At 31.7% G+C, this 26,388-nt stretch overlaps 2 protein-coding genes across 3 annotated transcripts; one reads left to right on the forward strand and one right to left on the reverse strand.

Moving 5' to 3' along the window:
• Positions 1,119-16,334, reverse strand: LOC109355915 (proline-rich protein PRCC-like). 2 transcript variants are annotated; one of them, XM_019599208.1, is made up of 4 exons: positions 16,329-16,334; positions 3,223-4,001; positions 2,888-3,189; positions 1,119-1,501 (listed from the first exon to the last, which is right to left on the reverse strand). In XM_019599208.1, the coding sequence occupies exons 2-4, from the start codon at positions 3,980-3,982 to the stop codon at positions 1,343-1,345; spliced, it is 1,221 nt and encodes a 406-aa protein (XP_019454753.1). In that variant the 5' UTR covers positions 3,983-4,001; positions 16,329-16,334; the 3' UTR covers positions 1,119-1,342. The 2 variants fall into 2 exon arrangements, with proteins under 2 accessions (XP_019454753.1, XP_019454744.1); XM_019599199.1 differs by having other exon boundaries at positions 2,888-4,001.
• Positions 22,362-26,188, forward strand: LOC109355928 (protein SMAX1-LIKE 4-like). Its single transcript, XM_019599221.1, has 3 exons — positions 22,362-23,668; positions 24,224-24,428; positions 24,549-26,188. The coding sequence occupies exons 1-3, from the start codon at positions 22,362-22,364 to the stop codon at positions 26,058-26,060; spliced, it is 3,024 nt and encodes a 1,007-aa protein (XP_019454766.1). The 3' UTR covers positions 26,061-26,188.

Below are 26,388 nucleotides of genomic sequence, written 5' to 3' on the forward strand. Positions count from 1 at the left end.
AACAGAAAATTGATATTTATATTTTGGGTTGGATGTTGTTTCTTTTGAAATAATAATAAAAAGGTCAAAAAAGGAGAAACTCTTGAAAAATAGTCTTTATAACTAATAAATGTACTACCTCTAAGTGTATCCCAAGGGTACACAGGTTTTGTGGTAGGAAAAATGCACACCACATGACCACAACGAGGTTTCCTTGAAGAAACATTGTTTACATGTAGATAAGTTGTTCTGATTTATATTTGTAGGTGTAATTCTAGAACTGTTGTGTTTCATATACATCTTAAAGAGAGTGATATAGTATGCGACCACGCCTCAGCCACTAATTTTTCGGGTGTTGTTTTAATTCCTTTTCAACAATATATAAGTTACAACAACGATAGTACTCAGCATGAAAAACCAATAAATCTAACACAAGTTTGGCTATTCAAAGTTGATAATCTTTTAGGAGGCATAAAAAGAAAATGTTGTCGTGTATTAAGTTATTTGGAGGCAAGTTTAGGAGGAAAATCCGATGTAGACACTTATCAGTAGAGCAATTATTCTTATAGTATTATGTATTGTGTGAAGGTAGACAATGATGTGTGTTTGTTAATTTTGACAGAGAATACTTTGTGTATGAGACTTTGGTTTATGAGGGGCAAGCCTATTGTTGTATCGAGGCTGGAAAAGTAACATGCTGTGGATATTTTTCTGCAGTTTCAACAAGAGAGATAGAGGGTTGTGTTTTAGGTGCAGAGAGAACTTTTACCCATTACACGAAAGCCAATAAAAACATTGAGGGTGGTGTTTTAGGAGAAGGAGATAATAATGGAACTATAAATAAAGATGACTAGGTGATTGTCATTGAAGTTGGGCCAATTTGTTTTGAAGAGAATGTCAAAGCACAATAGCCATATCAGTTCCTAAAAATACATATCTGCTCCTAAATAATTATTCATACTGATTACTGATCTGCCCTTATTGTTTATTACTACAAATCCACCATGTGGCAAACTTCTAACTTAAACTCCTCTATCTGGAAAATAACATAACTTCCAGATAAGAAGTTCCTATCACAATTCACAAGTAGTTGGGAAAAGGGTTCTAGTTAGTACTACATCATCAATTTGAACCAATGATGAAATTGAAGGAAATATGATTTTATAATAAGGAATAAACGTACAGTTCAAAATTCCACTGTCGCGTTATGGTAGCATACAACATTTGCACTAAAAAGTAGGGCAGGGCAACGTTATACATGTCTTTTCTTTTGACAGAACAATGAAACGCAAGGATGCAGCCCTGCAGGTACATCAGAATTCATGTTTCAAGGAAGTTAATGAATAATATAATCCTCCCAATTTTACCATCCATATTTTGCCTGTGTTTCAGCTTTGGTAAGCATGCCCTTTGAACGGCGCTCTGCTAATTGCATTTCATTTTGTTTCATGTCGAAGTATAAAGAACTAATTTGATGCTTCCTCTTATGCAGCTTTGAAGGCTTCCCCTTTGCCGAAACAGGCTGCAAGAGAAAATATAATAATAAATACAAAAAATAACAGAAACATGTTTTTATGGAGTATTACAAAAACTAAAGGAGTTGTAAAATTTATAGAAGCCTCCCAGTGTGCACATCAAACTCTAAGTTTTGGCTATGAAAAATAAACTAACCCCTTTTTGTCATCATTACTATCTTTATTTTCTATGCACCTCCACTTGTGAAAATCGTATGTACATGTATTCCAGTCATATTGATCTTTTATAAATCTTGTGTGAAGAGAAATACATGATAACAAAATGTGGGATTGTCTAAATTTCAAATTTAAAAAATTATACAAAGCAAGAAAATATGCAGTTCTTTCCTTTGTCGCAACATTATGCATCCAAAAGTTGATAATGATGTGTAGAATAAAATAAAATCCAACAACAGTTAGTTCCCATGATCTCCACAAACAACAATGTTATCCCTACACTTCATCGTCTACAATCACTTAAATAGTGAAATTCAGAAAGAAAAAATGGAGACGGAGAATATTACTTTCTTTGTCTATTTTGTCTTCTCGTGAAAGGAGGAGCAGAAAATCAAATGTAGTGCGGGAAAATCATTTTTCATTTGTTCTTATAGATGTTGTGGTTGTAGCATTGTTTAGTTTTTTTCTTACACATACGTCAAACAAAAGTCACCTCATCAGTGATTTCCAACACAATATAGCTAAACGGTAAAGTCAAAAAACACTTCACGGACAGAGATTGACGATCAAATATACCCAATTTCTTTACTCTTCAGAACAATAGATTATCAAATGTGTGCTGGTGCTATTATATCTTCATGTTCCATTTTCCTTTGAACTCAGGCTAGTCTGTATGACTTTGACTAGCTCGATTCTAAGATTTCTTTTACTTGGGGTTTCTCTTTATATAAAGGGCTAATGGCAGTAACAGGAAAGTTAAGATGCTCCTTGACAACAAGGGTTCTCTTCTATATACCTCGATTGTTAACCAAGAGACAATCCTTCTATTGTCTGTGCAGCAGATACGCTTGTCCATATTTTAATCTCCCGAATCCCTATTTGTTTTGGGTGCTACATATTTAACCCTACACTACACTGTTTGAATATATTCTCACACCATGTGGAGTTTCACAAGGCCCACAAATTATGTCAAACACGTTTTATTCAAGATTTCCCAACTCCAAACATGTTTTACATTAAAAGGTCCTTTATACAAGTAGAAAACAGGAATGTCTTACCCTTCCTACCCACTAAGTACAACACACAAAAAGCTGTAGCTTCACATTTGTTTAACCCTAAATTTCATCCAATCAAGTTGTGTAGAAACCCAAATCAAAATACCAACAACAAAAAATGGCCTGAGATGATAAAACAGATAAACCACAATGAAACAATACCTGATAAGAGGGTCCAAAAGCTACCCCAGTTAGCTTAACCTGATCCTCTCTAGGCCGATTCTTAATCAACTCTTCTTGTTTCACCTCAATCACTTCTATGGGAATCTCGTTCCTACCTCTCTTCTTCCCAGGAAACTTAATAGCATTGTCACTAGCCCCAGATGCCTCTGGCAACCCATCAACCCAGTTATTACCATATTGAACATTATCACCATAGCCACTATAGCTTCCATAGGCATCATTAACACTTGCATAACTAGCACTGCCTGCTTCCACACTTTGAACAACACTCGAATCACTATTTCCATAACTAGTAGTGCCGGCCCCAATACTATGATCAACACCCGAATCATAATTGCCGTAACTCGAAAACCCTGATCCTGCATTTGGGTCAGTGGCATATTGATAATTGGGGTAATTCTCATAACTCACATGATCCTCTGAGTTTGGGTCAGTGACATATTGGTAATTAGGGTAATTCTCATAAGTTGCATACTCCCCTGCATTTTGATCAACTGCAACATCGCTCTCTGCGGCAGAAACACTAACCGGTGCTGGTGCTGGTGCTGGTTCCGATGCCTCGGTTTCAATGATGGATCTGCGGCCTGAACCGGAACTCGATTGAACGCCGAGAGTGGTGGCGTTCCTGGGAGCGGGAATGCTGGACAAAAATGACTTCACAGATGGAGTTTGAATTGAAGACTCAGAATTTCTTCTTCTGATTCGCTCTTTCTCTTCTTCGACGTCATCATCATCGTCAAGATCCGTAGGTTTTGGCAAAGGAATAACAGGGGGTCTGAATTGCACCACCCTTTTGGGTTGTTGTTGAATTTGGGATTTAGGGTTAGGGAGGGAAGAGAAAAGGGAAGAGCTTTTGTGAGTTATAGAAGAAGGGTTGATTGAAGATTGATTGGGTTGAGATAAGGATTGAAGGGTGGAGGGAGATTCAGAAGATTTGGGTTTTGGGAGAGAAGAGAAGAATGAAGAGGTGGTGTTGGAAGATGATGACGACGTCGTTTTGGATGGGATTGGATTGGGTGGTTGTTGCTGTTCTTCTTCGTCGGAAGAAGCGTAGTTTGCTAACAGAGAATCCATGACCAACTCTCGATTGGAACTTCTTCTGCTCGATTACAATCACCCAAACCCTAGAATTTTAATTTTAATACCACCAAATAATTAAGGCTTTTATCTTCATCTTTTTTTATTTTATAAATTTAACACAAAGTATTTTCCTAGCTTAACCCACTCTTCTTTTTAGTCATGCTCACGTCAATCATTATAGGCACAATTTTTGTGTGGTTGTTACTGCTTATGTGGAAATAGGTGACGGTCACACCAATCTTTACCTTCAACAAATTATTTAAAAAATATTAAAGTCTAGGTTTGGTATTTTTAAAAGTCTTTTGACTACTTTTAACTAAACTTTTATAACCCTAATAATTAAATATATTTTTGTATACATTTTTACATTAAAATTATATGTATAATAATCTCACTTATATAAAAAATTTATAATATAAACATTTTTAATAATATAACTAGATAGGCATGTTTATTAGGTTTAATATGTCTTTTGGATAGCCTAAAACATGATTTGTTAAACTAAATAAGTTTTTCAAAAAGCCTAGGCCTAACCAATTTACAAAAAAGACATAGTTTGACCTAACTTATTATAGGTCAGATAATAGGTAACGTAATATCCTGATAGGCAACCTCACATGTTTCCATCTCTAGTCGTTACTAAACAAAATATTAATAAAGTTTTCCCAAATTTTCTTCCACATGATTAAATTTTCTAATAACATTATAATTGTTTATTGATGCAACATAGTTTTGAATAACATATTTATATTCCATACCTACCATATCACTTTATATGTCAAAAAAAAATATATTTAAACTAAAATTTTAATAATTAACTATTTTTTTAATAAAAAAACTGAATAATATATTAATATCATATTTTTTATACAATTGTTTTCTAGAGTTAGAATCATCTTTCCAATGAAGAGACAAATACTTCAAAAAAACAAATGAAAATATAATTTTCAATGACATATTAATCCTTTTATTACAATAAAACTATATTTTGTCAAAATACATATGTTTCCTCTCCCAACATTTAGTCATTCTTTCTCTCACCATCGTATGCATTTTTTTTATAAATTTAATAACTACTTTATCTAAAATGTGATCACTTTCTTTTCATATTTAATTTTGTTATGAGAGATAAAAACACACAATCTATTATAAAATATATACTAGACCGAAAACCTATCTAAGCAAATATTACATGAACCATACAAATAACTCCTACCAAATATAATAGAGAGCATAAAAGAATTTGGTTTCTCTTGAGTTATCCTTAAATACAATTTTAATCTATATTAAGGGTCATGTTCATTTCCATTTTTTAAAGCATTTGGTCTCTATATTTATATTTCATTTCGTAGGGTATTCCAAGTGTAAATGAAGAAGTCTCACATTGAGCAATAATAGATGAGTTAAAGAGCATATAAGTGGATGAAGTCATAGATCTAATGTTTTAAGATTTTGGGTTAAGACATGGTGTCAAGCCCACTTATATGCTTCTTTCACTTAACCATAGAAAAATGTTGTAACCCATGGATGAAGATCTCCAAACACGTCTGTTATTATTAGTACATGTCAAAGCAGGAGTAAAAATAATAGTAGCAGTTCTGTTCATTCTTAATTTTGGCTGTGTTGCCTGAAAATAGTCCTTGATTCTAGTTCTTGTGGTTTTGTCGAGTCTCCTGATATTGTGAGTGGCTTGTTGACTGATTTGCGATATATACCATGAATAGTCATGAAAGTCTGATACTATTCTTCACCCGAACAAGTTCTAGTACGCATGGTGTGGATTGTGTAAAACTAAATGAAATGAGATTAATAGAGAGAAATTTATGTACAATTATTAGAATTCTTAGTTGTTATAGCTCATAGATTCTAGAGGTGCCAAATAAGACTACTTGGTTGGGACAGGGCTAGCCAAAAATAGTCCGGGGCCAATTCAGGTTGCAAAATGACACCCCAGCATCAGGCTTATTCACAAGGAGCCTAGGTGGCCCGACCCATGTCCTGATCGGGCTTTGGTAGCAGATGACCTAAAAAAATTGGAGATAGGTTGGTTCGGCTTACTATTTGTTATCCGAAAAATTGTCCCACATAAGTTTCAATTTGAGTCTTCTATCGTGAGCAATATTTGTTATGAGGGGTAAGCACACATTCCAAAAAAGATTAATTTTTTACCGAAGTAAATTAGTTATACCAAAAAAATAGGCTTAATAATAAGTAGTCTCACACCCGATTCAAATGTTAGAACTGCAAAGTATGCACATATTGAAACAGACAATTTGAGCTCACCAGATTTTGACAATCATAGTAACTATATAATCACTGAATTTCTTTTGGAAATAATCACTCACAATCCACATCGATTAAAGCTATGCCTGCAAGAATACTCGGTGAAACAATATGGACATGGCACTGTGTTAGACCTATTTGTATGCAGTAAAAAGTAAGCAGACTCCAAAACTAAGATTAGAAGTTGCCACTATTCCCACTGTCAGTGTGAGAAAGTGGTGGCACAAAAGATAAGAATAAAGAATGAAACAAGACATTAATTAAGAAGCTCAAGCAAAGAGACATTTTTATCAAAAAAGCATAAACACATGCATCCCCACCAACTCAGTTGTAATGATTACAACAATAGTGGAAGTGGAGTCTTTTTTAAAAGGGGAAAAAAGCTTAAGAATAATTAGTTATAATCAAAGAAAAGGGTCATTCATTCCCTTGTTTCTTAGAATTTCCATGCAAAGGTTAAAGGTATAGGGCATGATATTATGCATATTTAATTCTTCACTTAAGAATGTGCATTATAAAGATGACGATAGGAGAAAAAAGTATGAAAGTAGAATCTTGTACTATTTCTTGAAAAAAGTGACGGGTTTTGCACTGGCAAAGAGAATCCATGCTATGCTAGGGAAGAACTTGAAAAGGAGAGCCATGTGAGAAAGAGAAATAGAGAAGGGGTAACAGGTGACCATGAAGTAGTGTCTTGTGATAACGACTTCAATTATGAAGTCGTTTTTGCTTAACCCGAGTTTATTTTTATTAGAAGTTGTATTTCACCATTAATTATGACTTCTACACTAAAGTCGTATAATACCACAATAACTTTTAAAATATGTATAAAATGGTAATTAGTAATCAAATTTTTCCATCCAATAGCTTTAACAATTTACTTTCAAATAAAATAATATGTAGTTCGTATATTACCTTTGCCCAAAATTTTTTGGACAATAGGCAATGACCTCATTCCCTTTGAAGTTTTACAATGCCCACTCAAAATTTATTCTCTTAACTTTTTGCTCTCTAAGTCTGTATATTTTAAACTACATAAGTAATTTGTGTTACATAATTATGTGAATACTTTGGAAGATGTATAATTTAGAGCATAAAAATTTATATATAGTTATTTATTATACATTATTTATTTATATTATTTATATTTAAAAGTTAATAATAATTAAATATAAACGCTAAATAATATTGTGATAATGTATGTATAAAGTGATGATGACTCTCTCTACTTATATGTTCCTAAGTTACATATTTCTTTCTGTGAGATTTATCTTTCTCAAATCTATGAGAGTGAAACCTTATCTTCTTATGCCTCCTTACTATGAATTCTTTAATTTTGTGGAAAAGAAGGAATAAGGGAAGAGAATTAAGCTGGATCCTAGATCATTAAAGACATGAAAACAGATACCGAAAAAGCTTTAAAAAAACTTAATCTAATCATGATTCTCAATCCAATATTGCATGATCAATATAATTTAGATATAAGAAATAAAGTGCATATCCAAAAAAATAAGAAATAGAGTTAGTGGCTGGATTGGACTTTTTTTTTTGTTGGTTTCCCACATGTATCCTCGCACAATAGGCAATCCTGTCCGAGTTGGGAACATCTATAGGTATGTGGGACTAACTCTCCTGACGAGCATTTTTTCCATCCACAAGATTCGAACCCGGGTTCTTGCTTAAGGAGAATCAAACATGTACCACTTGATGTTGGTACATTGTGGCTGGATTGGACTTTGAGCAAACAGGAACTAAACTCCAAGAGGTAATGATGAACCAACCTGTCTTCTAACTAAACCTTGGCGTTTTTTGGTCAAGCTTGCATATTTTGAATACGAAGCTAAAGTTCTAGTGTGATACACTTTTCACTTCTTGTGAATTATTGCCTACATCATGATGTTATTTCATGATTGAAATAATAAGAAATACATACCACTATTTGAACCTTTGATTTCAATCCTCAAATATAAGACATTAATTATTATACACGTTTACTATGATTATTGAATAAAGTAAATAATTAAGTAATAAATATAATTGTTTAGATGGATAGTTAGTTATATGCTTGCTAAATTACTATTCAATACTTTTTTTTGATTGGCAATTGTCAGTATATCAGTTGTTAGTATGTTAGTATTTTATTGTGGGTGAGACTCCACCCTCAACCTCCTAAACCCTACCAAAAATATCGAACGCATAACCTCCTGCACTCCATTCCTTACGACCACCCTCTTCACCATCAGACCACCTTGTGACTCCCTACTATTCAATACTTAATTCAGTTATAGTTGTACACTTTATTTACCTAAAGTCGATATTTAGTAACACTTATTTCATAAATTTTAAATAAGTAGTAACCTTTATAAAATTCTTATGTAAATAGATTTTATTAGAAGTCAAATTTAAAGAAATAAATGTAGAATTAGTAAGAAAGCATTATCTTTTATAAACTTATCTCTCAAAACTATATGTTTTTCATGGTCTAATGAAATATGCATTAATGCATAAAGATATAAGCAACAGCGTGATTGAGTTAGAATGGACAAAAGGGAAAGACAGTTTGAAAACTACATCAACTCTTAGTTGAATGGGACAAGTTTCAGTGTTGCTGCACTGACATGAAATGATTTGAGATATTCATTTGTACAATTGCTTATTACATATTCTTATTCTCTACTAGTGTACTTGTGTAGATCATAGTGAATTTAAATGAATAATACAGGAATCTTCATGGATTTCATTCTTATCCTCCAACATTTTACAGTAGCATTATTATTCTTCTCGTTACTTTATTTTCACATTTTTTGATTGAGTTGAAAGGTAGATGGAAATTCAGGCATTTACACCTGGCATTGGAAATGATAATTTGTATATATATATATTCTCCTTACTATTTGTCACGTTAGAGTTATAATCTTTTCACCAAATATGGATTTCTGTCGAGCGTTCTTGTGGAAAAAAAATAACATTTTAATGACTTGAATATTTATTTCCTTAGATTAATATTTGTATTAAAATTACGGAAATATTATTAACGACGAGTACCTAAAAAACATCGTTAAGACATCAAAATAATTTCTTTTTCATAGGAAAATGACCCATTTAATTTATCTAGACTTGATTTTCCAATATCAGGTTATTCTTATTGTATTGAGTATAATATTATGCACTATCAATTTGAAGATTTAACATAAATCTATTATTCATCTGTATTATTTTTCTCTCTAAAGAATTAATGATAATTAAATATGAATATTGAATAATGTAATGACTATATATATTATAAAGATATAGGTCATCAAAATCTTTAGTATGTAACTACAAGTAAGGTTTTGAAAGAAGCTAATACATCTTGCCCAAAATATACTGGCCAAATATATAAATTTGTAGTGGTAACTAAAAAAAAGGTAAATGATATGTGAATAAAATATATCTCATATAGGAGAGATTACTTATCTCTATAAATATAACATATACTGTTTTGTTTAATTTCAGAAATATTTTGCGAAAAAATAATTAAATAAGACACATGTCATGATTTTAGTGGTCGGAATAAATAACTTATCTATTTGTATTAATATATACTTTATTCTCAAATAATATATTTGTGTTGAGTGGCACGTTAATTAACATAAAGGTAGCTAATAATGGACACTAATGTGCATTGTGTACATCAATGGTTATGGAATATATATGCAAGGACATCAAAACATTTGAGCTAGACGTCTATTCAAAAACCAGCATTTTGTGTACACAAATGCATTATTTTCTGATGAACTTCACTGTGTTTTTGAAAGGTCTATTTTCAATCCAGCATAGTTTGTTTATTATGAGTAGCCTCAGACCTATTTTTTGGTACCTTATATAGCATAGCTTGGGTAAGCTTTGTTTTCTTATGCTTCTCATAATATATATGTTATTGTTGAGCATGATCCTCTAATGTTAATTTTAGTTTTAAGAGAAAAAATGTTATTACAAATGTAAATACAATGATATAACTATCATTATATCTTAGTTTTTGTTTTGTTTTTCATAATATTTCCCTCTTCAGTGCTATCTCTATGTCTTTTTGTACATGACAATTATCTGATTACTACTGCATATGCGGACATATACTAATGTGTGACCATATTTGTGCTACAATTTTCTTTGTCTAACTGTCAGACCAAAAGGGTTGCAAAAGGGATACCCTAAAGAGAATAAAATCAACAGCCTGGTCATGATTCTTTTTCACAATTAATATATACATTATTTGGTCCTTTTGCCAGAAATTTGAGAGATTAATTAGTTGGTTTAGAATTTCATAACTTTGAATGTTGTTCTTTAATTACAACAGTCCTATATTTAGTACAAACAGCTGGTGCATTTGTAAGTCTGGCCATGTTTGAGAATATAACAAAGGAAAGAAAACATGGAACAGATTCATGAACGATGATGTTGATGATGTTCATAAACTCAAGCGCCCAAACACTCTTCTCCTCACTAATTATGCCATCACTTCAATATATTTGTATATCTTATTAATAAAATTTTCACCTTCCAAAAAAAACTTCAATGAACTAGTAATGGAAATTTTTTAATAAATTTTTAGGAACTGGGAGATTAGATTTTTTATTTCAGTGTAGAAAGTAAGTCTAGGGAAGTGAAAAGATAATGTCTGATGAGGAAGCATATGTATGATAGTTTAAAATCATTGCACTCACTGTATAAATTTTTTTACATTGTCAACGTATCATTCACCAATGATAATTTGTATTACTTTTGTTTAATAGTCAATAGTAATTAATAAATCAATGATGGATAATTTATTAACAGTATAAAAAATACTTACATTATTAATATATACATATTAAATCTCATATACAAATAGAGAAATGAGGGGATAATTAATTGGATTAAAAGAACAATAATATTATTTTGACATCCAAATTTTGACAACATTCACTTATATAAGAAAAAAATGTTTTCTAAGTGTAACTTTTCCTTCACTTTTTCCCCTCCAAAATATGTCAATATTTTTATTGTAGACTTTCACACATTATATTATGTGACTTATTTTTTAATGCATCTTACCATATTGAAATTTTTGTTAGTTGCTAAAAGCTCAATCATGAGTAATGCACTTGATCTCTCATGTGTCATAACCTTATTAATTTCTTCATAAAATATATGTGACTTGAGTCACTTTTTATGGCTCAAACATATTAAACCTGTTATTTTCTAGAGTTTCTCATTTAAAAAAATTACTAATTTTTTTTCTAACACTTCAACTTATTCGATCTCCTAAAAAGTTTTATTTCAGATTTTATTTTATGAATTTTTTTAAACTCAAATCTTTCTTTTTTATCAAAATATTTAGTATTTATTATTATTTTTCTATTCTAATCATTACCTATAAATAAGAAATTAATATAAATTATTTGTAGTATGTATTTATTAGTTTTGAAAATAATAACATATTTATAATGTGAATCGTATTTATTAGTTTATTCTTTTAATACATTTATTCATTTATTATTAGATTTGTATAAAATGTATTTATTTGATTAATTCTCAAGGAAATCATTTATTAGTTTATTTTCTCAATGTTAAATATATCATTTTTTCAAGTCATTTATTTATTTTTATTCTCTCAAAACTATCTTTTATTAAATATTTTCATCTCACAAGTAGTATTTGTTTTGTCTTCATACTCTTCTTGCTAATATGTTTATTCTTCCTTTAAAGTTCGAACTCCATCATGTAATTTTAGATTTTTGTTCTTTGTTTACATTGTATTCAAAAATATGATTTTGTTTACATTCATAGTGTTCAAGAAGATCAATGATCTTTTTGTATATATTTTAATCTTTTAACTCTCCAATTATTTTGTATCGTCAATTTTTGTTGTGCTATCATTACATGGATTATGATTCAATAGGAACTTTCACAATATCATTATCATTTATTTTACTTATGTATTTGAACATGTTTCAATATGCGAATGCAGAAGTAACATGTATGTTCTTAACGATATAAATGCACAGGGTAACATATGTGTTTTTAACTATACTAATTTATCGGTAACATATGTGTTGTTAACCATGCAACAAAAAAAATATTGTCTCATGTGTATACATGGTAACTTACTAGTTTGAAGTATATGAGTTTTTTGAGATGCACATAAATAATAAAAAAATGGAAGTAAAAAAAATAGTGATAATTGGTTTGTCTTAACTCTTAAGAGAATCTGTTAAAAAAGGTAGCACAAATTAATTGATAGATTATTTTGGGTTAGGAGAATAGGAGTGTATATCACTATATTGTAGCCACACCAAAAAGATTGAAGAATAATACTAAGTGTTAGAAAATATCGCAAAAATCAATCAATACAAATTTTGGGTTAGGAGCTTAGGAGTGTATATGGTATGCATGTGATTATAGAAGCCACAAGAAGAAGGTTAATGAATAATATTACTCTCACTATTTCATTTTTTTATATGTTTTTTCAAATATTTTGAATTTTAGAAATCAAACAAACATTTTAAGTTTGTTTTGTAATTATACCTCTATTTATTACATCTCTTTTTATCCCTTTTATGTTTTATTTTTTTCTTTAATGTAGTTTCCGATGTACATTTAAATATAGTTATTAATTTATTATAATCAATAGTTTTCACTGCCAATTTAATAATATTATTATATTCAACTATATCATTTTTTATATTATTTAATAACTATGAGTATCATGTTCAGCCAGCACTCAACCATTTGAGCTAGACGACTCTCTTGTGCTTTCAAATCAAATATACAAAGAGCAAAGTATTATTAAATTTTAGAGTGAAAGTATATTCCTTATAAATTTTCATGAATAATAATTTGACTAAAAATTAAAATTAAAATTAGCACTTAAAGATTACATATATGTGTCAAAATAATCTCTATTAAGAATCTTAAAAATCATAAAATAGACTAGTTTAGTTTGCATTTATATTTTTGGACCATTTTCAATTTTTTTAATTTTTAAGGGATCAAATTGGTCTCAACAAAAAATTTGAAGAAACAAAATAAGTATTTACTTTAAATTTTATTTAGTATAGTAATAGTAATGATGCATGGGATGGAGTAACTATATATAGCCATTTAAATCTCAATTACACAAAAGACACTAACAAGTAATGAGAATGATTACACAAATCATGCTTATATCCAACACCATCATCACATGTTCATATGTATATTACAATTCTTTGCACACAGAGAATGGTTTTATAATAATTAACTATTGCACATTGGATAAAAATACTACATTATAAATCCAAGTCATTTTCAGAAGAAAAAATGTCACAAACACACAAATATATATATATAGATAGAGAGAGACCAACTACGTGCTTGTCTTCAACGACAAACACTAGACATTACTCCATGGTCATTTGGAACTGTCACAATAATCAATGCTCTAAATCTAGTACTTAGGTGCCCCAATAACCTGCAATCAGGAGTACCCTACATTTTATAAGTCTAGTGTAAAATAATTAGTTCTCTTGATTTAGAAAAAATTAACAAAATAAAAATGAATACTCATTGAGACAAATTCTTAATGAGCCTTAATCAATTTAATATTTTGCTCACCATAGACTAAACATTCACTTTAATTATACATCAATCATATAATAATATATTAATATAGTACAATGACCGATATAACCAATAAAGTATTAAACAAACTTATACATACTAATAATATAACTAATTTAAAAAGGAATTTACTAATAATATAACTAATTTAAAAAGGAATAAAAGCAAGAGGGAGTTTGTTCGGTGAGAATAAACTTTATTTGACATTTCCATGGAACAAATTTATGCCATTGGATCCCTTTTCATTTATTTGACATTCAAAGAAATAAAGAGACAATATAGAAAGAAATCTTAAACCATCTAGTTAGGTAGGTATGTCACCAAGAAATCATTCTTTCGAATCTTATTTCTAGACAACTTTTCAAATTAAATATAACCATATTCTTCATATTTATATATTTGATAAAACAAAAGAGAAGAAAGAGATGTGTGATATTGTTTATCGGGATTAGTGAATAAAGAGAGAAGGAGTGGTAGTAATGATGGAATAGGTTGTCATCGTTTTTCATGCAATATAGAAAGGAACGTACTTTCATGACTTTCACTTTTATGTCTTTCCTTTCACTATCTTTGCTTTAATCAGTCTCTTAGATTTCAGTAACAAAAGTCACCACCTTCCTCTTTCAACTTTATCCTATCTCCACTTATCTCTCTCTGGTTTTCACTGCAATGCATTATGTTTTGCAAGGTTAAAATTTGATTTATAAGTAGATGTGAAGGAATCACGCACCAAGATAATGATTAAAATTTTCTAGTACAAAATAATATGTTCAATAAAGTAAAGAGAACATACTCTTGTTTAAAATACAAAATTTCCATTTTTGGATTTTTATTGTGTTTATATGTTCTGAAATTAAACTACTACTTCTTTTACATAATAATAATTATGCAATGGCAAATCCAAAACCTGTGGAGATACGTATAAGCTATATTGAATTATCTAAAATATATTTTCATAGGATAAATGTTCGGTGTCAATGTTACAATTTTATATAGTCAAAAGTGTAAAAAAATATTAACTATACAATTAAGTAATTTATATATACTTTTTAAGGAGCCATAAAGTGATTTAAGATATAGAGCTTAAAAAGTTGAATGATAAGGATTCAAATGTATATAATTTTTTTAAAAATATCCGTGTGTACACCTTCACCAGACATTGGCTCCCCCACTAAGTAATGTTATATAAAAAATATTTTTTGATGATGTATGAATGGAAATATTATTTTCTTTTACGATAGAGTAATAATACCATTAAATTTCTACCTAGACATGTGAATTGATTCCAAACCCGCAATGGTGAGTCTTATAAGAACGAAACAGCTTAGAAAGTCTTTGTCACCCATGTGATTGTATTCAATATAATCTACTCATGTATTTGTGTATATGATTGTATACTCATTCCTCTTAGAACCATGCAGGAATAACATATCTTTTTTTCCCGAATGTCATAGGTTAATCATCATTGTGTCGCATGACATGACAACCTCTAAATACAATGGAAAATGTTCCTACCACTAGATTTGTATAAATATTTTCAAGACAACTTTCTTATGTTGGATCCTATTTTTTAAGTGTCAGCTGAAGATATTTTCTTAAAATAGGGATTATAAACTGAAAAGTTATAAAAATCTTGTACATATTTCATAGTTAAAATGCAAGACATTCTTCCCCAGAAAAGAAAGTATTGTTCACGGGCTTCTAAGGCTATTATACCATGAAAGAAACATTTAATTAAAAATAATATTGATCAAATACTTTTACAGTTACAATAGAGAATTGTATTTTTAATCTTGGTATAGTAAGTGTTTTTTATATAGTAAATTTATTTTTTAATAATTATTTTAAAAATATTTCATGAACTATAGACTACAGTTATTATCATGTTTTTAAGATATAGAGCTATTACCTGTAACATAATTTTTTTTATTTACCAATCTCTCTTTAAACATAGTAAGAAATTAAAGGTAGATTGATTTATAAGTGGCCTGTGTATCCATTGTGGAAAGCAATTTTATAGAATTAGCATTTTTTTAATACTTGAGGGTTAAAATAATATGAAGGAACTTCAAAAAGGTGTGCTAAAGGAAAATGCTACTGACTCATGGGAATAGCGCCATGACAAATCCAACCAATTCTCAATAATATCGGCTTACGATTTGCTCACTAAGCATTACCAACAATCAACTACCAACATCAACCATCTCCGTCTTCTTTGGAAATCAAAAGCTCCCTTAAAAGTCACTACCTTCACTTGGAGATTTTTTCAGGACAGACTCCCTACTATGGATGCTCTTCACAAGAGGGGGTCCTTTTATCTCATGGAGGAGGTCCCTTATGCCATTGCTGCAACGAGTACGCAGAAACTTCTGATCATCTTTTTTTCACTTGTAATATCACTTATTCGGTTTGGCAGCTTCTTTATAATTGGTTGGACTTCAGCACAACGCTTCCTTCCCAATCTATAGCCTATTTCACTGCTCACATGGGTATGCTTTCAAACAATAGTCGCTCAATCTATGGAGTATCATTTGGTTAGCTTCAACTTGGGCAATATAACTTTCTAGGAACGACTTTGTTTTTAATAGTGTCATGCCTTCTCCTCGGAAGATTTTTGAAGCCGCAAGAGTTAATTCTTGACTTTGGGTTAATGGCCAGATGAGCAATAATTCCTTTTCTTACTCAGATTGGGTTTCTAACCCAATATCTTGTCTTAATTCCAATTTGTAATAGGTTCTTGTCTTCTTGTTTTGCTTTAATTTTTTATTCTTTTCTTTTATAATTATTTTTATTAATATAATTTTCTTTTGCCTATAAAAAAAAGCTTTGTTTATTTTTAGTAACTGTATTATTAATTACAAAATATCATCATAGTTTCATGCATGGCACAAAGTCTTTAACTATATGTATATATTTGGTTCTTTATATCGTTTGATCATAAGCTTCCAATCTTCATAATCTTGCGTGCTGTAGCTACATACTTCAACACTTATATATTAATTAATGATAGCAACCAAATGACCTAGTGAAAAGTGAAAACTACATAAGGAACATTATAAATGAGATATATTAGTGTTCATTGTACTATATGGAGCACCCATTTCACGCACATGATGAATTTTGAAGCAGAGAAGCACCAAAATATGAAGATGAAGGTAAAATTAATGAAATCATGATTATATTGAAGGGTTTAATTAAGCATTCCCCGAGGAAAAGGGGTTGGAATGTTTTGGGAGTGAGTACGTAAAACACTAGTCAGTAGTGGAGAACTGTAATTGGAAAAGAAAAGCAAGAGAGAGATCGTATTTCTGGCGACATTTATTACATAAAGTTGCACGCTAGTCCTTCTTTTCCACAATTTTTCACCTCCCCAAAAATCTTCATATTCTTACTTTCTGAGTCAGTGTGAATTTGTTTGGTAACTTATATGGAGAACAGAGATGTATACGCATTAAAATCAAAGGCTTTATCTCAAATGTATACGAAATCCTATGTCCCAAAAATATGTTAATTATGATACTCTTTAATTTTGTTTTATCCAATTAAATTTTGAGGTATAATAAAAAATGATATACCATTTTAGTTTTGACATGATTTGGGGACAACTGTTTATATTCATGTATGCTTTGATATTTGTGGGCTCCATTGTCCTTCATTCGTGGGCCCACCCAACATTCCCTTATAGATTCCTTTCTTTTCCTCACATTCCCCCAAAGGAAGAAATATCCTTTCCATTAAAGAACATACAAGTATATGTTTTTGTATTTGTTTTTAGTAGTAAAAATGTAATTTTATTATAATTAAAATGATAAATATGTCATTAAAAATTATATTTCTTTTTTGAAATACTTGTCTCTCCATTGATAGAGAGCGGCTTGTAAAAAAGTAATAAAAAAATATAGATGAGTAGTGCATTGTCCTCAGTATGCATGTACCTACGATACAAGACCAACATTACCCTTTCATGGATTATGTAGAAAAGGTGATTATTTAGGTTAACTGCGTTTTATGAGATATGTAGCTTAGTTTGTCGGAGATTTATGGATGAGGGTGCTCAAACCCTTACATCAAGAGATAAGATAAAACTAAATTGCATCTATCAAATCATGGTTTAAGGGCTGCAAATTGTACACCAAAAATGCATGGACTAGATTTTTAGTTATGTAATGTTTGGCTGCATTTTTAGCTGTAAAATGAGTAATAATGGAAATGAAACCTGGTTAATAAATACATCAGCACAAGAAATCAAAGGTAGATTATTGCATAAAAAAAATCAGCCCTATCCCTCACCTTTTTTGGTGAGGACCTAATCATTTTCGGGGTTTGTGTCTGCCTCTCCCAACATGTATCGCTCCCAGAAATTGAACCAACGATCTTGAGAATTCAGTGGGTCCTTACACCACTATATCAACTCTTTGTTGATCGTTCTCTTCACTATATGGAGACCTGAAGGATTATTATCCTGTATCAGTTAACATGATGAATACTTAAGTTAATACCAAAATATCATCACTTCAAAAACTAACTTTTGGCATTGAACACTGTGGTCATCAAATATTATTATCAAAACTCTTTAACCAAAATAAGATGATATTATCAAAAGACCAGATTTTGTGAGTTTTTTCTTATCAATGAAATTAAGATAGGAGCTCCCAACTAGCTGCGTACTAAATTGGTAACCCTAGTTGGAGCTGTCACTACTTTTTTTCATTCTTTCTTTTTAGAAAATGGGAATAATGACCCTTTTTACAATTAAAGCTGCCCTATTAGAAATTCTAAATCAAATGTGATACTTCTTCTACATACCTTGAGGTAATGAAATACCTAAGCATGCAATAGTACTTTCTTTCATGTTTTGTTGAGAATTTGTTACGGAACATGGGAACCAAATTATATCTTCTTTCATGCACCATTCATTAATTCCATAGCGATGAAAATTGATTAAATTTCACACTTACAATTCACGATCCTTTTCTTCCAACTAGAGTAATCCTATCACTTTTGATCAAACTTTAAAGTATAATGTTCCAATGATTTGAGAGAACCCCTTTCAATCAAAACCATCCTTTTTGTTTTGTTAAAGAGCATTGATGACCCCCAAACCAACCTCTTTAATCGGAAGAAGGAAAAGATATAAAGAGTGTTCAAAGAACAAACATAGATGCCCCCACTTAATCACATATTATGATACATACTGCTCATTGTTTTTAAGCTTATTCAACTTTAACAGTAAGCAATAAACTGAGATCACATTCATAAGATAAGTGTAAACGACAAGAATCATTTAGCTTAAAATGTATAAGTACGATAAATTACCTTTTTAAAAAGTAATAACCTAGGCCAATATCTCTATGACTCTGACTGAAAAAGTGGTCCTTAATGTTTACTTACCTCAAAAGTTTAAATGTCCCAGGAGTACTACTGTTTGACTGTATGTTTTTAACCTTTGTAAAATAGGGTTTTTATTTATTTTTAATCTTGTCTCTGTTAAAGTATTTTATAGTTTAAAGAGTGTTAGGACTTAACCATATGCCTAATTTGAAATACTGGTAGGAGAGTCTAACGGCTTAAGTATCACATTAATTTTGTTATGCTTCACAATGTAGGACTCCTAACATTGTTGTCCTATTTAAGGGTCAATTCCACAGTGATTTTCACTTTATCGACACCGACCCGATGATAGCTATTTTCTCTTTTAGTGGCATCATTCTATACGTAACTATTTCCGTGACACAACTCTCAATAAAATAGATCAATTATTAGAACTTAAGCATATAAGGAGAGCTTAACCCTCTAGCCTATTATGTAGAAGAGCCTCATAACTAACTTAACATGTTAAGTTTGCTATATAACCCAATGTAGTGTCCTAACAAAAAGTTTATAGGAACTTTGACCAATTTTTGTACAAGAACCAAAACTGAAAGATAGCTAAAAATATATTTAGGTTTGTAACTATTAATGTTTCTTTTAGAATGTTTTAAAGAAAAGGAATAGCATATATAATGTATATTGAATTGAAGAGAGTGAGATAAGGAGAGAATGTTCATGTACCACTTTACTCATCATTCTCATGGTGCTTTGAAGCTTTACAATTTTGAATGTTCTTTCCACGCACTTCCAACCGAAGCACTTCTTTGTTAGCCCTTAATTTGCAGATTCTTTTGCCTCCTTTTGATGCACTTGAGAATGAGAAGCAACATAATTATAATACTATACTTTTATTCCCATTATTCTTTCTCTTTATTCCTTCAAATCTACCTTAAACTCTTGGATTCCAGGAGATATAATACTTCCAAGATCAACCACCATACCATACTCCTTTTTGGCTTTGAGTAATGTTATTTTCTTTTAGAAATTATTATGGTATAAATTTAAAAGTAAAGCTTATAATGATTAGTTATTCTCAACATACGCATCAAGCTTCAATTCCTGCAAGGGTAGTCAAATTAATGTGACTACGTGAGGACCCATATGCTAATTTCTTCATATACAGTTGGTCAAAGTTATGTCTAATCCTTATTCTACCTTCTGATGGGTAACTTTTAATTTTGCATGGAAAGACGTCATAATGAGTGCAAATGAAGTACCAAAAGTGAAATAATTCAGGAAACTAAATAGAAACATTAACTTCATGTTCATCAATCTTAATCTTAACCTTGCTGTCTCAATTATGCTAACTATTATTTCCCTTATTTTATTTCTAAGATTTTTGTTTAAGATTGTAGTAAGTCTCATAATTGGTTTTTTCGAAAAATATTATAATAATTATATGTGGTAAGTCTTTGTAATGTAAACTAAAATATGGAGGATCTTAAAATTGAGTTTAGTAATTAAAATGTCTTACAATTGTACTAAATGTGTTTTAGGAAATTACTTATATCCATATACTATCAAATATTTCATTTCCTAATACAGCTTCGAATTATCCATTAAAACAATTTGATGTCCATTAAAACACTACATAGTAGTGTTGCATCCTTTATTTGGTAACAGAAAAGGTGTTTTTTAAGTGGGTAGTGGAAAGTGAGATTAGATCAAGACAAAAGGTATTGCTGTTTGCAGGAAGAGAGAGAAGTGAGGGCTGAAAAAGTACCAATAATGCTATATGGGATACAATGAACTGATCTCATGTTATAAACTACGTCTCTTACTAATGAGTTAAAAGTAAAAATAGAAAAATAATAATTGTTTAATTTTTTTATTAACATAATATATTTTTATTGATATAAGACATAATTTGAGACATGATTTAGAATTGGAGATCATTTTTCTAAACATTGGGTTGCTTTTAGGGTACTTTAGGGAATAAAATGCTGTCCCTCTATAACTATTGGCGTGGAGAGAGAACAAATCAACAAACTACTAGTAATATCATAGCAAAAATGTTATTTTGATAAGATACTTATAACAACTTGTAATTCTGTTTTAGCATTTAGAATAGAGAGATAAAAGATAATTTAATTTATTCCAAGAGAAAATGTATAGAGTGAAATGAATATGCAACAACACTGATATAATATTACAGTATACAATTAATGGTGCAATGGAACAAAATGTAATCCTAACTCTTTGCTTTGTGTTAAAAAAATTCATCAATTGTACTGGTTTCTTTCCCTTTAGTAACTAGTTTTTGAATTTGTGCTGCCTTTGTCTGTGTATTCAAAAGAAGATTTGGAAAAGGAAGGGAAGGCCTCTCTAAGTAGAAGTAAATTTTTTGAATTGTGGGTCCACATTGCTGTACTCTTTATATAATAGTGAAAATGCTTTTGAAATCAATCATATATAGAATTTTTTTTAACTTAACAGTATCATTTAATCTACATGATCAACTAGTTTTTATGGCACATTACTGTTGCTGCTAGAAGATGAGTACATGACTGCAATCCTCAAATTTTCATGCATTTTATATACAAAAAAAGACTCTCATTATACCTTTATTAATTAAGTGCCAAACCTATTTAATCAATAATATGTTTGTCTTAGTTACTTATTATTACCTATAGAGTCTTGCCATAGAAATTGTTTTACAAGTAAGATTGTTGCACTTTTTATCTCTTTTTGTACAAAGCAAAAGCTAGCCCTCTAAACAAAGATAAACCAAATGAGAATTACAGAAAAAAATATCAGTAGCAAATAGTATAAAGAAGGGGTGAGGCATAGTCAGGTTTATTTCTAAAGCCTTAACCACTTGCTTTAAGTTTTCTGTTAAAACTCATTGTCTCTCTTTCTTAGTATTTATATGAGCTTTAAACTACAATCCTTGAAATCCTTAGGCTCTTCTTACCAGAAGGGAGGCATAGAGAGTGCTTCATAAGTGATCATATATACATATCTCAGCTAAGAAAAAGAGTGTAGAGTGGTGTTTGGAGAGAAAAAGAAGGATAAGAATAGAAAGAAGAAGTGTGGTAGTGAACAAAAAAGAGTTGTTAAGTCACAAAAGGGGGTTAAGGGGGTGGGGTTTAGCCAAGTGATGCGATCAGGAGGTTGTGCATTGCAGCAGACCCTCACAGCTGAGGCTGCTTCAGCCTTGAAGCACTCTCTGGGGTTGGCTCGTAAGAGGGGCCATGCACAGGTCACACCTTTGCATGTGGCTGCAACTTTGCTAAGCCTAAGAGCTAGTTCCTTCACAAGGGGTTGTCTCAAATCTCAGCCTCACCAAATTTCACACCCTCTTCAATGCAGAGCCCTTGAGCTTTGTTTCAATGTGGCTCTCAACAAGCTTCCAACAAGACCAGCTCCTTTCATCCACACTTCTCATCAGCCTTCTCTTTCCAATGCTCTCATTGCTGCACTCAAAAGAGCACAGGCTCACCAGAGAAGGGGTTCCATTGAGCAACAGCAACAGCAGCCACTTCTCACTGCAAGGGTTGAGCTTGAACAACTCATCATATCCATTCTTGATGACCCTAGTGTTAGCAGGGTTATGAGAGAAGCTGGATTATCTAGCATTGCTGTTAAGAACAACATAGAGGACTCTTCTTCATTACCTTCTTCTGTTTTTCAGTGTTACAACACTTCTGGTGGTGTGTTTTCTTCTCCTTGTTCACCTTCTGCTAGTGAGAACAACACACTCAGTTTCAGGCAGAACTATTTCTTGGATGCTTACACTTCTGAGTTCAACAACCAGGTTCTCTTTTCACCAACAAATAAAGAACCAGTATATCCTTTTCCTATTACTGGTGCAACAGCATCTTTTAATAAGGATGATATCAAGGTGGTTCTTGATACCCTTTTGAGGAAGAAGAAAAAGAACACTGTGATAGTTGGTGACTCGGTGTCATTTACTGAAGGCCTTGTGAGAGAGGTAATGAGAAGGTTTGAAAGATCAGAGGTGCCTGATGAGTTGAAGTCAACAAATTTTATCAAATTTCAGTTAGCACCAGTTTCTCTGAGGTATATGAAAAGAGATGAGGTTGAAATGAAAGTCTTGGAGCTAAAAAGAAAAGTGGATTCAGTTGCATTAGGAGGAGGAAGGGGTTGCATTTTTTATATTGGAGACATAAAATGGATAATGGAGGGATCTTTCAGCAAGGAAAAGGAAGGGTCCCTAGATGTTGAATTTTCTGGTTATAATCCAGTTGATCATTTAGTTTCAGAAATTGGAAAGTTATTCTGTGATTGTGGAACTTCAAACACTAAGGTGTGGCTCATGGCCACTGCAAGTTATCAAACATACATGAGGTGTCAAATGAAACAACCCCCTCTGGAGTCTCTGTGGGCTCTTCAAGCAGTTCCTGTTCCATCAGGTGGACTTGCTTTGAGTCTCCATGCTTCAAGGTAATTATTCTACTTTTGCTTAATAATTAGTTTGATGATTGGTTTCATTTAATGAAAATAAAAGTAACTAATGACTTTAAAAATGCAAATAAGAAGGGAGGATAATAAAGGAAAACATGAACATGTAAAAGTTATGCTAGCATGATCCTTGGTTAAAAACCTTAATTTGCTTTGAATTTTTTGTAGTGGAGTATGTACGGTCTCTGGGCTATGCCAGAACCTGTTGTCAAAACTCAAAAGCATGGTTGGTTGGTATGGCAGATGTGAAACATATACTTTCTGCCTCACTTTAGTTTGTCAGTATATAACCTCTTTAGACCTTACTCAATCAAGTTATAATTGTATTTGGTAAAGATTGTGTTTTTAGATTATGATTATAAAACCAACCCATGAAACTTATTTGCAATAATTAAGGCCTGGTGTGATAACTGATACACAAATGATAAAAAATTGAGCAGAAAATCAAGTCTAGTGTAGTTATTCATATGCAAAACTCTACAGTGACTATTTGTGTAATTATGTTAATTTATTGATGTTTCTTCACACAATTTGCAGTGTCCTTGACTCGAAGATGACCGTCTCGCAGAACCCATCTCAAATGCTGGAAACAGAACTCTTTAATAACAAGGAGCAGCATGATAAGCTAAATTGCTGTGAAGAATGTACCTATTACGAAAAGGATGCTCAATTTCTCAAAACAGACCAGAAGAAAATGCTGCCTTTCTGGCTTCAGTCTCATAACATGGAAGCCAAACAGAAGGTAACAAATTATCCAAGTTAAATTTTCTGTTTGTAATACAACAAATAACGAGTGTGCAATAGCTTTTTAGTGTATTATTTGAGATGTAGCAGTGGCTTATGAATAACTCAACTTTTTCAGGATGAACTGACCAAGTTGAGAACAAAATGGAATAGATTGTGCCATTGTCACCACCAAAGCCAACAGCATCTGAACAAAGCCAACAACCGTTACAATATGAATGCAAAGATCTACCCCTATAACTCATCAAGTTCAATATCCTTTGCCAATAATACTTACAGCTCCAATCTCGTACCTCGTTTCCAGCGTCAACAATCATGCATTGAGTTCAATTTCAGTGATACAAAGCAACCAACAGAGCCAGTCGTGGATTCTCTTGGAGGCATGGAAGAAGGTAACGAAGTAAAGACTACTCTTGCTCTTGGAAACGGTGGTGGTTCAGGTGAGCCGGTGGGGGATATTACTGATATAACACTCCAACGAGCTCATATTTGTAAACTATTGCAGGAGAATGTAGCATGGCATTCTGAGACTGTTCCTTCAATAGCAGAGGCCTTGATTGATTCCAAATCAGGAAAGCGAAGTAAGATAACTTGGTTATTTATGCAAGGCAATGACTCCATCGGAAAAAGAAGGATGGCACTTGCAGTTGCAGAATCAGTTTTTGGATCAGCTGATAAGATCCTTCACTTGGACATGCTGAAGAAAGACACTTCAATAGCTCCATTTTATGAAATGCTGGCCGGAGCATTGAAAACCCATCAAGAGCTTGTGGTGTTAATAGAAAATGTTGACTTTGCTGATGCCCAATTCAAGAAATTACTTGCTGATGGATTCGAAACAGGAAATTTTGAAAATTTAACTAGGACAAAGGAGAAGATAGGCCAATTGGTATTCATATTATCAAATGGTGATTCCACAAGCAATGAAGAGAAGAATCAGGACAATGTGATGAAGTTGTTGTTGCAGGTAAGTGAAACCAAGCCTAATATAGAGACACCTTGTTTAGGCTACAAGCGAATAGCTGAACTGGATTTGTTTTCGAAGACCAAGATTCCACGAATCGAAGAGAACGGAGAAGCATCGTTGCTTTCGGAACAAGAGAGCAAAAAGAAAGACTTTTCAAGACAAACAAGTTTTAACACCCTTGATCTGAATTTGGAAGCTGGTGAAGGGGATGATAAAACAGGTGAAAGTATCCCCATTTCAACTGATTCGACTAAAGAAACTATAGCCGATTCACTTAGCCTAAACAGGTTTCTTGACTCAATTGAGAACAAGTTTGAGTTGAACACAAGTCCAGCTATGGAAAAAGAGATGGCAGAACTGTTCTTATCCAAAATCAAGAGGTCCTTTGAAGAGGTTTGTGGGAGGCAATATATGGTAAATTTTAGTGTAGATGAGAGGGTGATTGAGGAAATGTATGTAGGGTGTGGTTCTTTTACTAACAGCTTATTTGAGAAATGGCTCAGAGACATTTTTCAAAACAGCTTGCAGACAGTTAAGTTTGGAGGGAAAGAGGGTATAGTTGTTAGGCTTACTTGGGGTGGTAAAGGAGATACAAAATTGGATAATGGGTTCATGAGTTCAACTCTACCCAAGAGCATCCAAGTTAACTACTTAATGGAGTGAGGGTTTTTGGGTATACTGAGGATTTTGGGTATACTAAGTGGTTTCTTGTAAAATTGCCAAAAAGGATGTGATATGGGGATAGCTTGTGTAATTGTTCATTCTCTTAATACCATGTGTTTGTTTTCTTCTGTTTTAACCTATGAGTTATCACTAGTTCAATTCAGAAAGATAGATATCAAGTCTTCTGCTAAATCCTCTTGTTAATCCTCTTATTCACAATAATAGAGTGAACGTGGTGAGAGAGGCTTCTCAAAACAACACACTTGGTTTTGGATAACAACAAGCAATGATTGAGATTAAATGAAAAAATGCAGGAACGAAGGAACGA

This window comes from Lupinus angustifolius, chromosome LG01 (assembly GCF_001865875.1).
Source record: "Lupinus angustifolius cultivar Tanjil chromosome LG01, LupAngTanjil_v1.0, whole genome shotgun sequence".
In the NCBI taxonomy this organism is placed as follows: domain Eukaryota; kingdom Viridiplantae; phylum Streptophyta; class Magnoliopsida; order Fabales; family Fabaceae; genus Lupinus; species Lupinus angustifolius.